Source organism: Pseudoliparis swirei, chromosome 15 (genome assembly GCF_029220125.1).
Source record: "Pseudoliparis swirei isolate HS2019 ecotype Mariana Trench chromosome 15, NWPU_hadal_v1, whole genome shotgun sequence".
NCBI classification, from domain to species: domain Eukaryota; kingdom Metazoa; phylum Chordata; class Actinopteri; order Perciformes; family Liparidae; genus Pseudoliparis; species Pseudoliparis swirei.
The window spans coordinates 17,924,298-17,948,690 of record NC_079402.1 but is presented as its reverse complement, the minus strand read 5'-3'; the positions used below and the strand labels follow the sequence as shown (position 1 = coordinate 17,948,690).

General features: G+C 46.7%; 1 protein-coding gene across 1 annotated transcript in view; it reads left to right on the top strand.

Annotated features, from left to right (window-relative positions):
* The first annotated feature begins 2,205 nt into the window (after positions 1-2,205).
* Positions 2,206-24,393, top strand: part of rapgef1b (Rap guanine nucleotide exchange factor (GEF) 1b) — a 45,401-nt gene continuing 23,213 nt past the window's right edge. Inside the window, exons 1-2 of the mRNA XM_056431848.1 lie at positions 2,206-2,470; positions 6,348-6,443. Of these exons, the coding sequence (XP_056287823.1) occupies positions 2,443-2,470; positions 6,348-6,443 (124 nt within the window). The 5' untranslated portion in view covers positions 2,206-2,442. The remainder of the gene's footprint in view (positions 2,471-6,347; positions 6,444-24,393) is intronic.

The following is a 24,393-nucleotide window of genomic DNA, read 5'->3' as shown; positions in this document are numbered from 1 at the left end:
AATAAGAAGTGCCTGATAACATGCGACGGACCCCGTATCTCAGTATTTTGTTGTTGTTGTTCATGCCTCTGCTTTCACGAGAGCATCTCGAGCGTGCACGATGACCCAGATCACTCAGAGAGTGTAGATCCTTTCAGTCAGATCAATTATTCATTAAAAAAAAGATGACAGGGCATGCTTGCTTCTTCTTGATATGCCAGAGACATAATCTGGATAGTTGCTCCTTAATGGACCGGGATAATGTGCAGCACTAAACAGGCAAAGGCCACAGTCAGCAGTTTACTGAAATCGGGGTTAAATCAGAAGTCTTCCCCTCCCCTCCCCCCAGCTCCTCTGCTTCACGCCTTTAATTTTCCTGTACGTAGAACAAGCTGCAGTCGGGGAATGATGAATAGGAGAATAGAGGGAGGTTAGCTGAATGTAGCCACAGGCTCAGTGTGTCCAACAGGGGGCTCTGTGCTTCCATGTAAGCCCGATATGGCCCACATCAAGCTCCATTTAGAAATGAACCACATGTTTCGAGATGATATTATTTTTCATTGTAATATCGATATTTACCACCAACACTTTTTTAATCACGTTTAAAATGTGCATAAATTACAATAAGTGAAGGATTCATACCTCTTTGAACCGGTCTGTGTGTAACAGATTGTAAATGATTATTTACAACCTATTTGTAGTTGAGTATGTCGAACCTTTAACCAGGTGACGGTCGGCAGTTTGATCCCCGGCTCCTACTGTTTGTGTGCAAATGGGTTCTTGAGCAAGACATTAAAGTCCAAGTTGCTCCCACTGCTCCTATAAATGCTGAGGATGGATTAAATGCAGAGGTCAATTGCCATGAACCTGTAAGTATATAAAAGTTGAAATAAAGTGTATGTTGTTGGTTTTTGTATGGTTGAAACAAATACCAACTCTACAGACATCTTTTGACTAAAAAAACATTCACATTTATTGTTCATGCATATACTCACGATGAGAATCACTTACCACTTTCCTCACCTGCACATACATTAGGGTGGAGCAAATAATTATGAGCCAACGTGTGGAGGAAAAGTCTGAAAGCCTCCTGCTGTCTTATCAGTGTACGCACTGAAGAAGGAAATACCATGACCTGGTGTGCTAGAGAGGAATACATGTGCACAGCAGTAGACTAGCCTTGACGATAACCTGTGAAAGACAGCCATGAAGGTCAAGGAATAATATTCTTAGAAAGTAGACGTATAGTAAAAAAAAAAAAAAAGGTTACACATTCATCAAGCATTTCGTGTTAGAAGGGAACACATCCACCGGCAATATGTTCAGAGGAACAACCAGAGATACCGATCACAACTAAACACTGTGTTCTTAATTTAATCAGGCAGTCACATAGACAGAACAATTAGTTTACTGTGGAGGATATTGTCGATACACATAGTATACATTAATGCATTAAGCTGCTGAAAGCAGAGTTTCAATCCAGTACCGCTGAGCATACATGTAATCTGCATTTGTAGAGTTTGTTGCAGTTTTATTTCTGATCAGTCAACAGTTTGTGTCACTTCAGTGGAGCCTCGTGCTGCTGAGATCGATGACAAGGTCAGAAATGATCGTGTTATGGATTGGACTGCAGCTTAACTAGGTCAGGTAACAGCCTCTCAAGCTTTACTAAAATTGTTTCTACTTGTTACTTTTGCATTTATCAACTGCCTAAGCACTAAACATACTTATTTGCACCAATATAATATGTTAAATCAAGTCAGTTTAGATGGATAGATAAGATACACAAACATACAAATAAATTAATGCTGACATGTTTTGTACCTGTCATGTCTAATGTATTTTATTATTACTGGTTTGTATTTTTATTCTTATTATAGGCCCACGAATGTGCCCCTTTAATCTTCTATTATTTGTTTGTCTGGTTTTATTTACATCCTAGTAGTCCTGAACTATTTTGAACCCGGTACTACCTTTTGTGAAAAGTGCTCTATGAATAAAGTTTATTGTTATCATGTGCAAAACTCGCCACCTCAGGCTCTCCGTGCACCGCCACTTAGTCTGAAAACCGACTAACGATTCAAAAGTTGCATGCAAATTTAAACACGCCCATCCTCTTGTTGACAGACTGATGGGGCTCATTCCTTCCGCCAGGGGGCGCTGCTCTCCTGAATCAGGGCTCTTTGCCCGACTCTAGGTTCAAGACGTTGCCGTCTGTGTGTGTGTGTGTGTGTGTATATCCAGTGAAAAAAATACCCGAAGACGGACAGAGACCGTTGTTGAACCGTACCAATGAGCGTGTGGCCTATAAATATATTATACTAAACCCCAGCGGAATCATCTCATGGACACAGCGGCGTATCGAAAATGAGGGAATAATCGGAGGAGACCAACGGCTGAAGCTCGTCTGTAGCTAACGTTTTGTGGAAACCGCGAGTGGGATCACAGCTGCTGGCTACGAAAATGTCGGGAAAAATAGAGAGCAAGCAAGGTAAGTCTGCCCGGCTAGACTCAACCACACTGCTCCGGCTCGACCGGATAACGGTATCACTCACACGAATGGATCACATGTGTGTGTGTGGGGGCGTCTGTGGACCCATACGTGCACTTAATATGTTGAGTGTAAACGGTGGTTTCATGGGGCCTCATGGATTGTTATTTTTCTCGGATATCCAGTGAGAAATAAACCCAGCATCGTATCAGCTAGTTAGCCGGTTGTGGCTACATTTAGTCGCCTTAGCAAATGTATTTTTTTTTAATTTTCCTGTTTCAACCTCCTGCTGAATAGAGACAACTAAGCTAGCTGGGTAACTGACGGGTCACCGGGATAACGGAGTTTCTCTCGTAAAGTGGCGAGGCAGACGTCTGGAGCCGAGCTGCTCCGTTAACAACACACCGTGATGTCAGTCTCTAACGTTAGCTCACTTCACCGGCGTGTCACGGTTCTCCCTCTGCCCAGCAGCCCTACATATTCCCTGTTTTTTTTATTGTTCTCATCACTGACGTTCAAGAATAAATCTCGTGGTTTCACTCAGAGACGTGCTTTAATATAATTGCGTCTAGGTGGTGATTTGGTGCTTTTGAAAAACCCTTCTCTTATTAGTTGGCAGTCGGCTAACATTTACAACGGGTTTTGTAGCTCGCGATAGCTAGCCTAAATGTTAGCCGTTCACGAGCTAACCCGAGCTACGTCGGCGTACACTTGAGTCGGTGAGATGCGTTCACGCCCAAGACTTTCGTGTGCGTGTGTTTGTGTTGTGTTGATTTTAACATTGTGCACGTGGCACCCTATCCCGCCCCAAATTGCGTTGGCAAATGTTGTGCAGCGACGTGCACACGCCAATTGTGTATGCAGCTTTACAGACAATACAACACAAATGGGTAGGAGAAGAAACTGAGTGGTCTTGGGAAGGAAACTTTACACCCGGCGGGCTACACTTACATCCCACTCCACCAGCTGTCTCCCTGATTTGCTCCACATGCAGTCCTGTCCGGTGATGCCTGCAGTAACACGCACACACACACACACATACACGCACACACACACGCACACACACACGTACACACACTGCTCACAGTAACAGGCAAGGAGGGAGTGTCATCCTCCACTAGCTCAGTCATTCTTCAGAGGCGTAAAAGTTTCCGATTCCTTTCGTGTCTTGCAGACAGATGACTACATATGGTCACAGCTAACTGAAAACTCACAGGAGATGTAGCTTTTTGTCAATTGTGGTTCACTAGTAAGTTAAAATCAAATAAAGGCTAATAGTCTGCATGAACCCAATCCATCACTTCTCTCGCGTGGACCGACTTCTTGGTTGGGTTAACCAGGTCATGTGTTGTGCTCTCTGACACATGTTCCCATCGATCCCAAATATGTACCCAGAGGACACGCCAGGCTGAATGTCAGTGAGGTGGAAAGAGGAGGCAAGGCCGGGGAAACACTGTAAAGCTGTGCGGTGGGCTTAGCTTCAGAGTATCCGCTTGTTAAACCTTTCCCCAGAGAGAGGGAGAGGGATTGGGTGTGAGGATTTGAGAAAAAGAAAAGACTGTGTTAAAAAAAGGAGGCTGTTGTCGGGCCGTGGAGAATCAAAAGACGGGGCACCAGTTTTAGACCTCGGCAGAAGGAGATTAATCCCCCGGGGGTTTCGAGGTGCAAGTTTAAAACGGAGAAGATTTGGATCAATTGAGCTCATGTGTAAGTGGGGATTTCTTCACATGGATCTGATTGCGGGTTACGGTTTAAATAGTTAGCGTTGTGCGACGCAAATGGTTCCCATAGGACGCGGACCGATCAGGACGACCGATGTCACATCGTGGACACCAAGCTCCAGCAGCAGGAGACTTATGGCCAGTATTTCTTCCAGTCGGTAGCTGCATCACCACGGATACCGGGTCCTGCTCTCACTGACTTATTCCCTCGTTGGGGCGTAAACACTGTTACCTTGTTCAGAGCCTCTTCCCCCCCCACACACACACACACACACACACACTTGTGTGCAGTGTAGTCAGGATGTCATCACCTAGAGGATCACGTGGGTGGTTCTTGTGTCTGTTGCAACACTGAACCCCAGTCTCTGTATGACGCACACGCATGACCTCATCACTCAGGCAGCCCCAACTGTAATCCATAAACAGATCCAGAGGGTTGGTGTTGGTGTTGCCAAAAAAGAATAACGACAGTAGACCGCCAAACTCGTCTCCAATGCGTTCAAAATGCATTTGATTTTCCGGTGTGCTCGTCTGTACATTTTATATGAAAGACAAATGCGTCCTGCTCATTTTCTCTGCCGTTCCATATGTCGGTGGGATGAGTTTGTTTAGCCGTGCGACCGTGACTCTCCCCCTGGGTCGTTATCCAAGTGTTTTTGTTCAATGTAATGCTTTTAATAACCCAATTAGAAACCCAAGAATGATTCCACTGTTGCCTCTATAGCTCGCAGCGAGTCATTGAATGCAACACCCCTGGAACAAGCTGTGACACAGACTGTAAGTAAAGCAAACGCAGTAAGCTCCACGGCGAGGAACCCAGCATCCAGGGAAACATCGCCGGAGAAAAATACAGTTACGATGCACATCTAATGGGACTTTATTTTAAAAAACGTTTTTTTTTTTTATAACAAAATGTTTTTAACCCTGTGTCCTGTATATGAACTCTTCATTCAGATGAATAATTACCTTCGCATTCGAGAATGCGGAAGGTTATGTTTTGATCGCTGTGTATTTGTTTATTCATTTGTATGCGTGTTATTTGCATAACTCAAAAAGTATTAAACCAAATCGCATGAAATTTGGTGGGATGATTGGTTATTATCCGGGGACCATTTGATTAGATTTTGGGATCGATCAGGTCAAAGGTCAAGGTCAGAAAAAGGTCCAAATCTTCTTTTTACCATAGCGCGGTCAATTTGTATCCAATTGGCATGCAACATGTTCATAATCCAATGCCCAATCTTGTGATATGCGACATGTCATAATGACCACAATATCCGGAATCAAGTTACATAAATTTACAGTTCCCCACACTCTCATGCCAAGGACCAAAAAAGTGTCTGCGGCGAAGGTATGCGCTCAACGAGTGCCCGTTCTAGTTCTAAAATGTATTGGCTTGACTGCAACTTTTATCAATTTGAAGCTGGTCGTATTTGCCAGAATTATTAAATGGGGGGAATAGAAGCTCAAATTAGTGCTCCGTTCCATCCGGTGTCAAACGGTATCGTGGCCCCTATTATTCAGCGTATTTATAAACCTGTGTTATTCATGGAGGTTGTGCTCATGTTTGCCTCTCAACAGGGTTGCCTGTATTGCTGTTGACTGTTACCTTTACCGCAACAAAAGGAGACTTTTGAGTGTTGTTTTTGTATCTCCGTCTGTCAAACTTGTTCTGCAAGACACGCCCTCGTGGACACACAACTTTATGAGAATCGAGACTTAATTGAGACTTATGTTGTGTTTGTATTATCGCAATTGTTGTTGCAAAACTTGGGTGTCCTAAGACACCGAGACTGATTGTGAAAACGGCTTCTGGCGTGTCGGACAACGTTGCGGCGGCACAGTGTTTTATTATTAGCCCGCAAATTCCTCTCTTACTGGACAGCCGATGGTCGTAGCCGGCCACAGCGGAACTGATCCATCAGTTCCTTATTTTAGACTCCCCCCCCCCCCCCCCCTTGCATCGTGGAGGAGGGTGTATCTGTGTGTTTGCCTTTTTTTTTTTTTTAAGGGTTCAGCTGCAATAACCTAAAGTTTACTCTCACGCATTCCTCGAGTTAACACTGAAGTGTGACTTATTTTCACGGCTCCGTGTTTGCCGAGTGGTCACTGCATCACCTCGGACTGAAATATCTTCCCCTCCTTCTCATGTACAGGAATAGCGAGCCCCCCGCGCCTTAGTCACAGCCGCTCCCGAGCAAGTCGTGATTACAAAAGGCTTCCCGTGATGACTGGGTTCACGCACATCGCTGGTGAGTGATCCCAAGCTTTGGGTCTTGGTTTCGACGTGTTGAAATTCTGAGGTTTGACGGCGGAAAGCATTTCAACCTCCCTCTCCCACAGAATGAGAGGCTCCCTGTTCCCTTATAGGTTTAGCTGTGTTGTAATTAGTTGTTGTTTTTTCGGAGTCTGTGTGCGCTGTGCATGGGAAAGCAAAAGAGGGAGGGCAGGGAGAGAAAGAAGGAGGAGGAGGAGGAAGGTAGTGCATTGATGGGAAGCAAGTCTGTGCACAGAGGGAATACGGGAGAGAAGACCACGGCTATCGATGAGCACCGGGAGGCCGTGTCCGCCAAGGCAATCGGGTGTTTGCGGCATGAATATTTTCACGGCCACTCGGCCCTCGACATCTTCCGAGGAGCGATTATAGATGCCACTTTTTCTGACTTCCGATCGCGGGTCGTATTCGCGCTCTCGGGACCTCTCTCCCGGAGGGGGTTCGTCTCACGAGATGACGCTTCGCTGTGCGTCGGCCCTCGCGCCAGAGAGCAGGTCGTTCGTTCCCGCAGGCGGCCGGCTCAGCCGTTCGCGACTCCTCGGCTCGTCCGCCCCTCCGGATAACTGCGGGTCGGACCTCTGACGGCGGCCTCGCTCTGACGCTCCGTGCGGATTTCTGCGGTTCCGGACGCATTCACGAAAATAACCATTCGATAAACGACCGACTCAGGAAAAAGAACACATTGCTTTTCAATTGCGCCCGCCTCCTTCTCTCCGTGCTATTTGTGGACGTTTCCTCCGAAGTGCGGGGCCGGTGCGTCCGAAGCATCGTGCGGACCGGTCACTTCGTGACCAACTCTCAGCAGCGCTATTGAGTGATCGGCGTGAGAACGCCAGCCTGACCAGCAAGTCGTCACTGTGCAGAAAGTACAAGCATCGATCTCGCCTCGGGGACCCGGAGCCGTGTGTGGGCTTGGGGCCTCTCGGATGGGCAACATAGGCTGGAGGAGCCATGCCTCCTCGGAGCACACCGACTCCTCTCTCCAGGGGGATCCAGACGACGACACAGGTACAGACACACAAACACATGTCTCCTCCTGAGGAATGCAGCCACACTGGCGGTTTACCCTAAATTATTTAGCATTTTATTTTGGCCATTAAAATGATGTTGGCAACGAAGGAACTGGATATTGCGTAATCGGTTTGTTCCCACAGTGCGAACGGCACGGAGCCGAAACAAGTCGGAAGAACAGGCTTCTTTTTATTTTCCGAATTTAAATTAACAGGCCAGACAGAAAAGGGACATTCTGTCCTGCTGTAAGTTATTCTCCAGCACAGGGTTCTGGGACAGAAGTCGCTGGGTACACGATGTATTTATTCAGCTTTTTGTTGTTGTTGTTGTGTATGTACACTCTCACTGCTCGTCGGGGATGTGTACTTCTTTGTTTTAAGGCTGCCGTTGCCCGTTTTGTAGCTCGAATGTAAAAACCGTCTCGCTGGCAGAATGAAACGCAGGGGACATTCCTCCAGTGCTTTTTGTGTCGTGTGGCTTTAGAGAAGGTGCTCATTTGAAGTCTCTGGGTGGACCCAGCCCGAGGCGGCTGCTCGGCAGGGCCACATCCTCCCATCGCGGGCCGCCTCTCTGCCTTATCACCTCCAAAGCGCGTGGACAGAAAGCAGAGCTTCTTTTAGTCTCCGTGCCAAGATGCCGTGGTCCTAATCCAGTTAAACAAAAAACACTATCGGTTAGACTGTGGGGCTGTGATCTCGGCATCTTAAAATCCAACATGCCCGTCTTGACGGTCGCCGAGCCCGGACGTGAGAGCCGTGTGTCTCGAAGTGACGGACTGCACGGCGCTCCAGCCGAGGAGGTTTCGCCGAAGACCCCGCCGAGCTGTCCACGTCTCGGGGAACAATACCGATGTTTTGAACCACACACACGTTAAGGATCACCGAGAGGATGATTCCACTTTTCCAAATCCCGTTTGAGGATAATCATCTGATGGCGATCTCGATGCAGATTTACAGAACTTTTAAACCTCAGGGCATCTTGGGATGCAGCTGTTTGACCTAATCACACCGTCTCCAGTGTCTCGTGATCTTTGACGTCCAGACTGAAAGATGCTTCACCAAACCCAAAGTCTGCGGTCGTGCTGATACGGTTCAATCAATCGAACTGACCTTTACTTGGACTAAATGATTGGAAGTCCTGGACATGTTCACTGTGTTTAGGTTTCGTTATCCTGGAACAATGTCATTGCATCAGTTAATTGCACCACGTGGTAAAGGCTTAACGTAATCCTGGGTGGAACTCAAACTGAGAACCACCCGTAAGTCTCATAATGACCCTTTACTTTCAGTTCTTGTTTTGCAGTGAAAGTTCAATGGAGTTCATGTTTCAGCTCCTGTTTTTATAACATTTAGTGCAGAGCTACAGTTGATGTCATGTCTCGATGCATCATCAAACATCGGCTGTTATTGGAATGTATTTGTGTCCGAAGGAAGTCGAGTCGTGCCATTCTGCACTATCTGCGATTGCATTTAGATCTGAATGAAGAAACGCTGACAATGATATGGTTGTTTAATGCACTTTTAAATGTGCTCATTTTCCAATTTCCCAAGGCGCCAAAGTGAGCAGCAGGGAGAGAAACGCCAAGAGAAACTTTCTCAATGGCGAAGCAGATTCTGAAGAGGCGTTTCAGTCAATTCATTGCCTCTTGTGTCGAGTGTGTCAAATCATTTACACCCTTGGGTGGCGTGGGTCAGGGAGCTGGCATACAATGTCCCACTGTTGTTGCCAGTTTCCTGTGTGTGTGAGATTCAGAATCGCTGGTTTGATATAATCTATCATACCTAAACCGTATATGACATACTTTCATGCAGACACACACCATGTTTATTCCATCACTGGCCAACTTCCCATTGGCTGTTCCTCTTCACGCAACCCGAATAAGAGAAGGTGTTTTTTTTTCAAAAGCAATAATGCATGCATGACATGCACCACTGTGGCTTTATGGGCTTCTAAGGAAATTGTAAAATGCTTTGCCAGACTAAAATCAAGTCTGCTCCTGCTATCAGCGAACTTTGGTCTGAGGGGCAGAAGCTGAACATATATCCTCTTAAGTCTTCATCCATTTATTCTGACTTTTTGCTGTGCACATATCTTCTTCTCCAGTTTAATTGAAGAATTTAAAAGATAGTCAGGTCGACACAGAGCCTTCTCGTTGTCATCGGACCCGACGGCACCGCTGGTATTGCGTCCGCCTTGTGACGTCCGTGCACAGAGCTTTGCTGCTGCAACAGCCAGTCGCAAAACCTCACAGATCGGGAGTCGACATCGACACGAAGGTCGAGTCCAAATGGGGCTGTGGTCCGTGCAAGGAAGCAGAAGTCCGGGGGCAGGAAGCGGGGAAGGGGCCCCGGCTCCCACCCACTTTACGCCCGTGGCCTCTGGCCCGATGTGGCTAATGAGACCCCGTCGCAAGACGGCCCCTGGTTCTTTCTGTAAACATTCTTGTGCTTCATTATCGTCTAAATAATTGTCTCATTATAGTTTGTGAGGCAACACGTATCCGACGTTTACTTGACACGAGCATAGCCATGCTCATAGACACATTCACGTATTATATTTGCCCAAACTGAAAAAAATAGCGACAAATACACAAACGAGCAAAACTGAAACGACGGTAATAAAGAAAAACATTCCTCTTGCTCCTGTTTAGACACGTGTGTGAATGTACCGGGATAACAATATGATTTATTTCCCATTAAGTGAGGAGAGGATTCAACGTTTCTAATCAGTCTTCCTGTTTATCTGTTCAAAGCATACCAGATTTCTTCCCTGTGTATTGGAGAGCCCCCACTTCACTGCTGGCCCCCAGCTGCTTTACAGAGTGGGATAATGAGAACTTCAGGTGGAACCAATAGCAGATCGACTTTATTTCAAATTGATCTCCGGCAGAATGCTATTTACTCTTCGAGGCCGGATGTTGCAGATACCTGATCATCAACACGCTTTTCTTTACACACATGTCCTTGATGATCACATGTTCTGTTTTTCAGATGTTCTACGAAGTTTAAATGTAAATTCACACTAGCGTTGGAGTCTTTTGGGATAAACTTTGAACAGCTTTAGCAAAAAGCCAGTGTTGCAGGGTCCATCTTTGTTGTTGGGTGTTCCCGCTGCAGCGAGGGTGCACTCGGAGGACAAAGCGGATATCGATCGATACGTAGCAGGAAGGATACGGCGTCTTGTCGACGCAACCTTTTCACATTTTTCCTCAGTAAGACGGCTGCATAACTAAATATGTTACAGCTTTTTTTTTTTAAGCACATCATCTATATTTGTATTCATTTCAAGCTTAAGAGATTTAGTTTTAAGGACTTATTCTCGAGAACTGATCCTCAACAATAGAGCTCTCGCGGTCTTTGTCCTGCCGTAAAGTCGAGTTCCTCCCAACACACCGTTTCATGTGGGGAACAACGTCAAAACCACAAATGAAATGCACAATCTGTTTCGTGACATGACAATAACTCAGAAGTGATAGAAAAGTGTTTTATTTAAAGATTTAAATACAGTGAGAAGTGAATATGTTAAGTTAATGAAACGCATTTTAAATCAGAATATGGACAGTACATGGGAATAATCAAAATGCCAGACTTATGGACTTCCTACAACAGCACAGAGGGAAACGGAGTGTTGTCCTTGTGTGCGTTATGAGTAAAAAGAAACCATAAGGTTTTTGTTGGATTATGCATCTCTGACACCAAACCACTGCATAATTGTCATTTTCCTCAGTGGCGGGACACATCTGTCACTCGAGTCTATTTTTAAGAGGCCGTGAAACAATCCGAATGCGTTTGGTTCAACTGCGAGATGACGAGTGTGTTATCAGCATCTGTCGGTCTCGTCCGACGCAGTGTGCGAGCGTCGAGAGGATGACGAGTGGCCCGCCGCACAGACAAGATGGCCATTGTACGGCCCTCCAACACGGAGAGTGGCACCACTCCTCGCCATTTACTCACGAGAACGCCGCCGCTTGTATCCGTGTCCGACTTGTATTCTGGCGGGCGAGTGACTTGTTCTTGGTGAACCTGCCGCCCGTCTGTCTCTGCAAAGCGAGCGAAATGGAATTCTGCAAAAATGCAGTAAACCACTGGAGCCAGAAGGTCGGCTGAAGGATGGGTCTGCTTCTTTGGGTTTCAGGCAGTCGGCTTTCTTTGTCTCCCGCTGTGTTATTAGGCCTGTGTCTGTTTAGGTGAGGTAAGGTGTGAAACAGTCGAGGTTCTGAGTCCAGGAAAGAGGGAGCGGCTCTCCAACGAGGGAGACGAGGGACGGGAAATTGTACCAGTGGCCTCGGCGTCAGGGGGGAAGGAACAGGAGGGGTACCCAGGATTGTGTGTGTGTGTTTGTTTGTGTGTGTGTGTGTGTGTGAGTGCCGTGGGATTTCCCGCTTTCAAAACTCCCCTTCACATGTTGCTTGCTCTGTCCTCCAATGCAACAGTCTACATTTATGATATACCTTTATTACATATGATATTTTATTATATATATATATATGATATACCTTTATTACACCGTCTGTAGCCTCATTCATTCCATAGGCGACCACGAGCGAGCACAACCTACAACCAACAAATTAGGGCATACAACTAATGAGCATTTACATTTTTGTGTTTGTTTATTTTTATCGTATCGATTTTATTTTTATGTTTCATCTATTCGACTGTTTTATCAGGGTTTAACTCTTATCGTTATCTTGCTTTGTTGGGCCTCCCTGTTGAGCTTTTATTGTGTAATTGTCTCGCTTCTCTCGCTTTTTCTGTCAAAGCAATCTTTTAACCCTTGTGTTGCCTTAGGGTCATTTTGACCCGATTCAATGTTTCACCCTCCTGTTACCTTTATATTTACTAACATATTTTACCCTTTGGGTTCAATTTGACGCCAGCAATTAAAACCTCCAGAAAATTATTAGAATTAATATTGTTTTCCAAGTTTAAGTGTGAGGCACTTTATGTTTGTTTGTTGACTACCGAAAGAACACCGACATTAAACATTGAATGGGGTCAAATTAATCCTAAAGCGGGGGGAGGGTGTAATATTGATTCGGGTCAAAATGACCCTAAGGCAACACAAGGGTTAAAGGTGCTATATAAATTAAGTTAATGTTATAATTATTGAATAATCTTCTCATTCCACATTTAGCTATTTAATGCGTTGTTCCGTCTATCGCGCTCATCATACAATACATACAAATATTTTTTTTAACCGCTGTTCTCTGATAACATGTGTGAGGTGATTTGTGAAGAAAACAAACATTATTTGTAACTACCACAACTCTGCATTGGTCTTTATACCGTTAACATTTCAGAAAGAGGGATTTCTTATTTTTTCCCGTTATAAAATAGAAATATTGGCTCATTTCAACACGCAGGCCGAGAGAGTGTGAGCATTATTTGCCGATGCCGAGTGATTTCTGCGCTTCCTGCAGCCACGCACAGGGACTCTCAAGTTAATTGTGTTTTTATTAATCCTCCTCGAGGCTACTAGGTTAATCGGTTTACTGCTGTGGAACAAGTTCACGCCTGGACCTTTCCTCCTCTTTTCTCTCTGTCTGCTCTACCCTTTTGTCACTGCAAGTCTTTGCGGCTTTCTTGTTCGGTCTGTTCTTCACGTGTTCAGCCGGCGCATCAGAAGCCTCGTGTGCCGTGGTGGACTGCTTTCTATTTGTTGTCGATGCTGTTGGAAACGAGGGCCTGCGGCAGCCCCTCCGCAACCTTTCACTTTTGGTTGAATAGTTTCGATGCACTCTTTGTTTCCTCATTTGTCACCGCCTGGGGACGTTGATGTGCACGTTGTCCGTGGGACAATTGAGTGACCTCGACCTCGGGGCTCCCTCCGTAGCTTTCAGCGCCGCCCCGCTGTGCTCCCGGTAACTAGTTCCTCCATTAGCTCGCCCGGTGCCCACGATGAGACCTCGAGCCACACTGAAACCAGACGCAACCAGTTGCAACTGCTGGTTATTGGAGTCGTCGTGTTAACTCAACGCAGGTTGGTATAATGCAATAACGTAGTCAACTAATAGATTGCTCTTAATTTAGTTTCAATTACACACACACACTAACCGAAGAGGAAGGGCGTGAAAGGCCACCAAAAAGCAGTGAAGCAGAGGAATGGATGAATCATAATGGTTAAAGGAGCCTGGGGGGGGGGGGTAATATGGTAACTCAGCCACCAGTAGTGTGTACGGTTAATCTTTATTGATTTATGTATTACTCGCACCATCATGCCACGCTAGCTAGAAAGGAGTAAGACGACCAGTAGGAATAAACTTCGAAGCATTTGGTACTTCATTTTACGAACTTATCCAACAACCTGTGTGTGTATAGTCGTCCTTTTTACATCATTATATATATGTATTTCTCCCTGCGAGGAGACACCGTTCCTCCTGCTGCAAAATGACATGTTAGCGAAGGAGACGGCTTCACTCTGTCATCATCGCGTTGATCCACTGCTCCTCACATCTACACGCCACCACATCTCACCGGCTAGCGGTGTGATCGTGGCATTGAAAATGCGGAAGGTTATGTTTTGATCGCCATTTATTTGCGTGTTACTCGCATAACTCAAAAGGTGTTAAACCAGATCGCATGAAATTTGGTGGGATGATTGGTTATTATCCGTTGACCATTTGATTAGATTTTGGGATCGATTGGGGTCAAGGTCATGAAAAGGTCAACATCTTCAATTTTTATCCAATTGCCATGCAACTAATGCCAAAATGTTCATAATTCAATGCCCAATCTTGTGATATGCGAAGGTATGCGCTCTACCGAGTGCCCGTTCTAGTTCTAAGCTGTTATGAATACAACACAATACGATTGTTTCCCCTCACTGTGTTTCTGTTTGTCTCCAGCAGCAGATCGCCTTGTGACTCGCTGCTCGCCCAACATCGCTGTAAGGCGCCGTTCTGTCGCTGCACACGACGGACGATTTAGACGATGGATCGAGCTTCGTCGGATCGCCGTGTGTTCTCAAGGGGCCGTGAAAATACACACCTCCTTCCCGCGGGCCCGTTTTAAAAGCAATCGTGACGGTGTAAATGGGGTATTTGTCCCGTAAACTCCACTAAAGATGCGGTGGAGACGTCTGGCTTCAGCCGTTTGAGCAACGAGCAGCGCACGACACACATATCCAGACGCAGGAATGCGAGGTGTGTCACCCAAAAGAGATTAGGCGGGATTGTGTTATGTGCCTCTGCATGCTGCTCGCTGCTCAGTTATTATGTCTCAATGCGATGTTTTCATCCTCGCAGATAATTCTAGTTTCAGCTCACTTTTTTTAGATGCGTCACACGGGCATTGCGTAAGAATACTTTTATGAAATTGGGAATCGGAAGACATTTGCACGGAGAATGCTACTCTCCCCTCTTTTTATGAGCTTTCCAAAAAACGGTGAAAAAGCTGATGGAAGGTATACTTTTGATGTTTTAATCTTGTGACTCATGCGGGTAATGATGTCTTGTTCACGGAGTTTTCCCGTAGAGACACTCGGTCTACTGTGTCACCTCTGTGGTTAGATTTGAGAGCAGATTTGTACGCTCAGAGACACTGTTCTTTTTATTCACTTGCTCATCTTTATGTCGCACATAGGGTGTCACGGGAGTATTCGGGTGGACCCAAATGCACGACTCAGGAGACAGAACTGGAAAATAATTAACTTTACTCCAAGTACCGGCAGGAACAAAACAGACGGGAACAGATAAATACACTTTGTAACGCTGGAGGGCTTGGTCAAGAAGAACACAAAACAATCTGGCAGAGGACAAGAGGGAACTTAAATAGACGGGGACTAATGAGGGAATGGGCAACAGGTGAGACGGGCATGAAGACCAGGTGAAGGTAATGAGGGACTAACGAGGGAGTGATCAGAGGCAGGTGAAAGAAGTTGGACTGACGAGATGGGAAGCGGGATCTGGAATGACGTGATCGTCAGTGAGACATGATGAAAACAACTAATAAAAAAGGAAGGCGTGGAGCTAAACTGTTACATAGGGGCGCAAACGCATTCCCACGAAGCCGTTATCAAGGACGGGGTTCGCTGTTGTTTATAAAAAACATATAGATCTGGGTTATAGATCGCCCGCGTTGTGTGTCCACGCTCCGTCAGCCGTGGTCGACCAGGCCGTCTGTTCCTCCTCCATCACCACGTTGATATCTGCTCCTGGCCGGTGACCCACGGCTGGTGGGGCTGGCGTAACACACGGAGGGGCATTTTTGTGTGAGTTATGCATAGCGTGAAATATTGGCTGAGATGTTGTTGTTTTTAAAATGGACCTGGTCTTTCTCCCAAACAAAAGGCAAGCAGCACTTTCTTCCGGACAATAATTTAAATAATGACGTCAAACCAACCACGTCATGAAGATGGTCTACGGTTTAAGTGTGGGAGGCGAATTTGGGTTTTCTCATTACCTTCGCATTGAAAATGCGGAAGGTAATGTTTTGATCGCCGTGAATTTATTTATTTGTATGCGTGTTACTCGCATACTCAAAAAGTATTAAACCGAATCGCATGACATTTGGTGGGATGATTGGTTATTATCCGGGGACCATTTGATTAGATTTTGGGATCGATCGGGTCAAAGGTCAAGGTCATGAAAAGGTCAAAATCTTCTTTTTACCATAGCACGGTAAATTTGTATCCAATTGGCATGCAACTAATGCCAAAATGTTCATAGTTCAATGCCCAATCTTGTGATATGTGAAGGTATGCGCTCTACCGAGTGCCACTTCTAGTTCTGAAATGTAATTGTATGCTATGATATTCAGTATATATGCGCCAAGACAGCTATTTTTCTAGTACTGCAGCGACACATTCATCTCAATCAGCCCTTTCAGTTGGGACTGACGGATGTAATTACACAGACGGCGAGTCAAAAATGATTTGCCCATTATGTTTATTTCAGGACTCCAGAAGTCATTGGGAAGCGGGCGGCCGAAGAAATCCAGTATTTGGACGTGTCGGCCTGCGTTGGCGATTTGATTTGCCACATGAAAACCTTTCTTCTGCGTCTCTTTTGTTTGAGGGAAATACAATAGATGGTAAATGTGCCGAGCACTTAGCGTCGACTCTATCTCCTTCTCCTCGCTCTGTAAATAGACCGCAGGGCTCTCGCTCTTCGCCGCGGCTTCGTTGTTGAACGGCACAGCGGGACGGCAATAAAACCCACCGGTGGCCTTCTCCCTCCTGAAACCCGCCACACCGGGGCTCCCTCTGCCGCCTGCTTCGCAGCAAACACGCTCGCTCCTATCGCGCCGCTTGTTCGCGACCGAGGACACAAAGAGGTCGCCTATTGAAAACTGGAACACGCCCAGCAGGAAGCCACCCACTACAATGGGGAGGATGAATAATTCACCGAGCACTTAACTATTTCCTGTTGAATTCCTCTCGATTTCTCTTCCCGCTGTTCTTCTCGCACGCCTCTCAGGCTCACATTCCACACTCCCGCTCCGCGGCGGGTCTCGTCTGTGGAGATGAGATGCCTGGCACGCCGCCGTTAATGTTTCACAGTGTAGCAGACGGTAATTTACTCGCCGTGTTGTTGTTGTTATCGCCAAATAAGGCGTCATTGCTTTTAAATAACGCTCCGTCTATTCACACCCCCAGGGTTTTTTTTTCCCCGTCATATTTTAGAAGTTCTACCTACGTGTGTCAAGAGTCGACGGATTCTGTGATTTTGAAAGTTTAAAAGAGAGTTGGAATTCATCTGCGTCTCTCCATCCTATGTGTGTGTGTACACAAACTCATAGATATTCATTCTCTCAGTATCGAGAGCAGCAGACGATTACACCATTTCCTTGAGGGGTTTCATTCATTCTCCAGACAGTACCCGCTTTGTTGAGAAGATAATTTGAATTATCTAACAAAAAACACTCTCAGATCCCCCCCCCCTCGCCCCGAGGCCTCTTCAACAGCCGGCACGGGGACCGTTCTGACTCCTGTTGCGATCTCCCCTCGCATGCTCAACAAGTCCCGTTCCGCACGGCGTGCCCACTTTCTTTGAGCGGTCCTGGCCGAGTTCAGCGGGAGGTGACAGCTGTGTGTGTGTGTGACCTGACGGACAGCCTCCCCTGTATCCCTCCACCCAGTTTTTCTTTTCATCCTATTCCTAGCGCGGGTTCGGGGGGCGGGGGATTAGTGTGGGGCCGACCAGCTGTCCCGTAGAGATCGCACCTGTACCGAACAAGAACCAGATCAATCTGCCAGCCCGTCGCTTCTTCAGACGGGTCTGGACGCGCTCGTATGTCACCGGCCATCAGTCGTGCTCCAGGGTTTGTTTCCATCGACTGGGATTGTGTTATTTCCCACTGAAATATCGGACTGTCTCTGTCCAGATGTTTGAACTGGCAGCTTTGTGTTCAGCTAAAGATGTCAAGATGTTGATGTTGTTTTATTTGTCACATACACACACAGGGTGTGCAGTGAAATGAAAGTGGCAATGCTCAGCAGGAATGTGCAAGGGCAACAAGTACACACTATTTACAATAAAAAACAACACAATATTTACAGTAAGTGTGTGTGTGTGTGTGTGTGTGTGTGCCTAAGAGGGGCAGTTGTGTGGGTCTATGTGGGGGTCCTGGTGAGGTCGGAGTTCACAGTCCTGATGGCCTGAGGAAAGAAACTCCGTCTCAGTCTCTCTGTTCTTGCAGCGTGACTACGGGCGCCTGCCTGACCGCAGCAGCTGAAACAGTCTGTTGTTGGGGTGGTGAGGATCCTTCATGATCCTGCGGCTCTGGTTCTGCACCTCCTGGTGTACAAGTCCTGCAGGGTGGGAGTGTAGTTCCAATAGTGCGTTCAGCCGAGCACTACTCTCTGCAGAGCCTTCCTGTCCCGAGCGGAGCAGTTGCCAAACCAGGCTGTGATGCTTCCTGTCAGGACGCTCTCTACAGCTCCAGAGTAGAAGGACTGAAGGATCCTCTGGGAAACTTTAAATTTCCTCAGCTGCCTGAGGTGGTAGAGGCGCTGCCTTGCCTTTCTCACCAGAGTGTCTGTGTTTGTTGACCATGTCAGATCCTCGGTGATGTGGACTCCCAGGTATTTATACCCGCTCACCCTCTCCACAGTAGTCCCGTTAATCCCCAGTGGTGAGTCGTCCTCTGTTGTTGTACCCTCCTAAAGTCCACAATCAGCTCCTTAGTTTTGGTGACATTCATGATGAGGCTGTTGTCCTGGCACCAGAGTGACAGATCAGCAACTTCCTCCAGGTAGGCCTTCTCGTCGTTGTCGGAGATCAGGCCCACCACCACTGTGTCATCCGCAAACTTGATGATGGTGTTGAGCTGAACCTGGCCACACAGTCATGTGTGTACAGGGAGTACAGTAGGGGCTGAGGACGCAACCCTGGGGGATCCTGTGTTCAGGGTGAGGGATTTGGAGGTGTGTCTGCCCACCCTGACCACCTGTGGCCTGGCGGTCAGGAAGTCCAGGATCCAAGCACACAGGGGTGTTCAGTCCCAGCTCAATCAGCTTGCCGGCCAGTCTGGAGGGACTATGGTGTTGAAAGCTGAACTATAATCAATGAACAGCAGTCTCACATAGCCCCCCCTCTGGCTGTCCAGATGAGAGAGTGTGGTGTGCAGTACCTGGGAGACAGCATCATCTGTGGATCTGTTTGGGCGATAAGCAAACTGCAGCGGGTCCATGGAGGAAGGGAGGAAGGCGCAGATGTAGTCCTTTATCAGCCTCTCAAAGCATTTCATGACCACCGAGGTGAGGGCCACGGTCGGTAGTCATTCATACATGCTGGAGAAGCATTCTTGGGCACAGGGACAATAGTGGATCTCTTGAAGCAGGCGGGGACCACGGACTCAGCCAGGGAGAGGTTGAATATTGTGGTGAACACTGGAGCTAGCTGGTTAGCACAGGTCTTCAGTACTCGCCCAGATATGCCATCTGGACCTGCAGCTTTCCTGGTGTTCACCCTCAACAGAGCCCTCCTCACACTGTGCTCGGTCACAGAGAGTGTGTGTTCATCCCCAGCGGTAGAACTCACCTCGGCTACGCTAACGGTGTTGTTGTTAGCGGCGAGCTAGCGCTGTTGTTGCTAGCCTCAAACCGTGCATAAAATGAGTTCAGGTCGTCCGCTAGGGATGCGTCGGCACTCACCATAGCGCCGGGTCTGCTCTGGTAGTCTGTGATAGTCCGTAGCCCCTGCCATAGGCGCCTGGTGTCGCGCTGCTCCATCTGTGATTCCACTCTGTCTCGGTACCTCCTCTTGGCCTTCTTCACCGCCCTCCTCAGTCCATAGACCGCTGCCTTGTACTCGTCCATGTTGCCGGATACAAGACCGGAGTTATAGGCAGCACGGGCGTTCACAGCTTCACGGATGGATCTATCAACCCACGGCTTTTGGTTAGGAAAGACCCTAACTTTTACCGTGGGGACGATGGTGTCCGTTAGCGTTGCTATGAGGCTCATTGCTACTTCCGAAACTCGCTGGCGTCACTGGAACTGGATTGGATCATGTCCCAGTCGGCGATACTCAGAGCGTCCTGTAGCTCAGCCTCTGATTGGTCAGACCACCGCTTCCGTTCCTCGTCACTACCGCTTCCAGCGCGATCTTTTGCGGTACTCCGGAAGCAGAAAAATGGCGGCATGGTCTGATTTTCGAACGGAGGAGAGAGACAGCCTTGTAGCCTCTCTTGAATGGCGTATAGCAGTGGTCCAACGTTCTTTCCTCTGGTAGCACACGTAATGTGCTGGTGAAAGTTTGGCATGACTTTTTTAGGTTTGCCTATTAAAGTCCCCAGCCACCACCACAGCCGTCGGGATACTTGTTCTGATGCCGACATAACACATCATGTAGGTCCGATAGTGCTACGTCGGTGTCCGCTTGTGGTGGTATGTAGACGGCTGTGGTGATGACCGAGCTGAACTCCGGGGAAGGTAGAATGGACGGCATGAGATCGTCAGATGTTCCAGGTTCGCGAGCAGGAACGAGAAAGAGTCTTAATGTTCTTGGGGTCGCACCACATGTTGTTCGTCATGAAGCAAACCCCTCCACCCTTAGATTTACCAGACTCTTCCGTTCTGTCTGCACGGAAAACAGAGAAGGACTCGGTTGGGCATATGACTCGATCCGGCACCAGCGGGGTCAGCCATGTTTCCGTCAGACAAAAGATATTACAGTCCCTCATGTCCCGTTGGAATCTGATCCTTGCCCTGACATCATCCATCTTATTTTCCAGAGACTGGACGTTAGCAAGAAGGATGCTGGGCAGAGGTGGACGGTGGGCTTGAACTCTCAGTCTGTTCCGAATTCCGCTCCGTTTCCCTCGATGTTTTCGTCGTCTCCCCGTAGTAGCGGCTCCACTGTTGTTGATGTGGTTCGCTCGTACGATCTCTGCCGGCCACGCTGGATCGATGGAAAAAGTGGACAAAAACCCTTGTTTTGCGCAAAAGTTTATGTCCAAAAGTGTGCTGTGGTCGTATGCTGTTAGTGCCGATGTGTTTGTGGCAAAGAAAACATTAAAAATAAACACAAAAACTAAAAGAGCGCACAATCTCCGCGGAGCTACCTCGACGGCGTCTGGACACAGCCGCGCCATCTCTCCCAATGTGTGGGTCATTGCACAGTTTAAGTAAATGTAGCACCAACAAGTAGGCGTGTAAATCCAAGGTTATAAGTAAAACTACATGTATATGGACATGTGTGAGTGTCCTGGTCTGTGTTGTCCATTAAACTATAAACAAGCTGACACATTCATATCAACCTTCTCATGCTCACAGTGGCTGTCCTATAAATAGAAAAGAACACACACGGTTTACACTAATAAAACGCAGTTTATTGGAAAACAGTGTCTCAGTCAGAAAGTGTCAACAGTGTGTAAAAGCTTTATTTATACATTCCACCTTTTTTTTCTTCTTTTTTTTTTGTTGAGGAAACTATCAAATCTGCCATACGCAAAAAGACATAAAACATTTTTATAGAAGTCTTTTTTCCAGTTAGGATTAATTTAATCTGGATGCTAAAGAACAGATCCCCGGGGAAGTCCCTGTTCATAATTTGAAAGTACTACGAGTTTGTACTTTGTTTTTTAGAGATACCGATTTAGATTGTTTTTAAACCAGTGGGTTTGTGTTGGGGGAAACCCGGGATTGAAGACACTGAATGTACTGGGATGGCTGCTATTGATTTATAACCCTTCTGCCAGAATATGTGGGGGTCTATGGGAACCCGCGGTTAGTGAGAAAATATGCGAAGCACCCGTATATGTCCTCCGTGCGTATGTTTGTATTTGCTTCTTGTGCAACGACGCTTTGAGGCAATCCCACAGCCTGCAGGGCTCCTGGGGACTCGCTGGACCACGGAGCCGTGTGAGAACCCTCCCAGGCTTTGTTCAAGTCGCTCCCACCGCGGTGTTTGTTTTAAATATCCCCGAGGTCTCTCGGAGCAGCCCAGTATTCAAGCAATTCAAACGTCTCAGAGAGATGCTAACTTGCTCGACCCTTTTTGTAAACAATCTGATTTTAAGGGATTCCCTGTTGTTGTTTTTTCATGCAGATTTACAGCATTGTGAAAAATGCAGTGTGTGTGTGTGTCTCTCTCTCGGGACTGTGGCAGTTTACAACAGAGGAGTCAAATCCAACCCTCTATGGAAGTGTAACCACACTGAACTGCTTAAAGACGTTTTGGGGGTCTAAAGACGTTTTGCCTTTAATTGGCGGCTCTCTATTAGATATTATCAATGTGTCTCTGCTAACAGGCCACGTACCACACTCCTTCAAGGTGGCTGTTATTAAACCTCTCCTGAAGAAGCCCACTCTGGATCCAGAGGTATTGGCTAACTACAGACCGATCTCTAACCTCCCCTTCCTCTCCAAGATCCTTGAGAAAGTGGTCGCAAATCAGTTGTGCGACTTTCTACATCATAATAGTTTATTTGAGAAATTTCAATCAGGATTTAGAAAACACCACAGCACCGAGGCGGCACTGGTGAAAATTACAAATGACCTCTTAATGGCAGCAGATAAAGGACTCCTCTCTGTCCTGGTCTTGTTAGACCTTAGTGCTGCATTCGACACCATTGACCATGACATCCTGTTACAGAGACTGGAGCAGTCGATTGGCATTTCAGGCACGGCACTAATTTGGTTTAAATCCTATTTATCAGATCGATCTCAGTTTGTATTTGTAAACGATGACGCCTCGATAACCACCAACGTTAATCACGGAGTTCCACAAGGTTCTGTGCTTGGACCAATTTTATTTACCTTATACATGCTTCCTTTGGGCAATATTATCAGGAAACACTCCATAAACTTTCATTGTTATGCAGATGACACTCAACTATATTTATCGATAAAACCAGAGGAGAGCAACCAACTCTGTAAAATTCAAGCATGTCTTAAAGACATAAAAACATGGATGACCTGCAACTTCTTGATGTTAAACTCAGACAAAACCAAGTAATTTTAATCGGCCCTGAGCACCTCAGAGATCAATTATCTGGTGATGTGGATTCTGTAGACGGCATTGCCCTGGCATCCAACACCACTGTAAAGAATCTTGGCGTTATCTTTGATCGGGACTTGTCCTTTAACTCCCACGTAAAGCAAATCTCAAGGACTGCATTCTTTCATCTACGTAATATTTCAAAAATCAGGCACATCTTGTCTCAAAAGATGCAGAAAAATTGGTTCACGCGTTCGTTACTTGAGACTGGATTACTGCAACTCCTTATTAGCAGGCTGCTCTAATAAATCTCTTAGGTCCTCCAGTTGATCCAGAATGCTGCAGCTCGTGTTCTCACTAAAACTAAGAAAAGAGATCACATCACTCCTGCACTAGCTGCTCTGCACTGGCTCCCAGTAAAATCAAGAATCACTTTTAAAATTCTTCTCTTAACCTACAAAGCCTTGATTGGTGATGCTCCATCATATCTTAAGGAGCTTGTCGTACCATATTGCCCACTAGAGAGCTACGCTCACTAAATGCGGGACTACTTGTAGTTCCTAGAGTCTTAAAAAGTAGAATGGGAGCCAGAGCCTTTAGTTATCAAGCTCCTCTTTTATGGAACCAGCTTCCAATTTCAGTCCGGGAGGCAGACACAGTCACCTCGTTTAAGAGTAGACTTAAGACCTTCCTCTTTGACAGAGCTTATAGTTAGGGCTGAATCAGGTTTGCCCTGGTCCAGCCCCTTGATATGCTGCTATAGGCTTATAGCTGCCGGGGACGTTTTAGGATGCACTGAGTACCTATCTCCTTTTTTCTCTCCTTAAGGATGAATTTTCATCTCTCAATCACACGTTACTAACTCTGCTTTCTCCCGGAAGTCCTTTTGACTTTACGTCTCATGGGGTCATCGGACCCTATGAGACGGCATAGATCTATCTGCCTGATGGATCGTCTGGGTCGTGGAATTCCTGCTCATGACTACGCCACTGTCCTGTTGAGACTCCGCCCTCCTCCTCCCCACCGCCATCTGCCTGATGGATCGTGGAGGTCTCCATCGTGGAATATGCCTACTATGAACTATTCATACACTCTGTCATATTCATTGAATGTATTTTAACTCTAAATCTGTCCTTCTGTACACATTACATCTATTGCATCTGTCCATCCTAGGAGAGGGATCCTCCTCTGTTGCTCTCCTCCAGGTTTCTTCCCTTTTTTTCCCCCTGAAGGGTTATTTGGGAGTTTTTCCTGGTCCGATGTGAGGTTTTGGGGCAGGGATGTCTATGTGTACAGATTGTAAAGCACTCCGAGACAAATTTGTAATTTGTGAAATTGGGCTATACAAATAAACTGAATTGAATTGAATTGAATTGAACTGCTTCGGGCCGGCTGCTGTCCTGCACTGTGTTTTTAAACAGATTTCGTCGGCACGAGCCGGAATCAACGAGGAGCGAGGGCTGTGAATGATCCGGCCCGTTCTGGTAATCGAGTGTTGGAAGTGCCTTTCGCCGTTTACCACGACTCTAAAAAA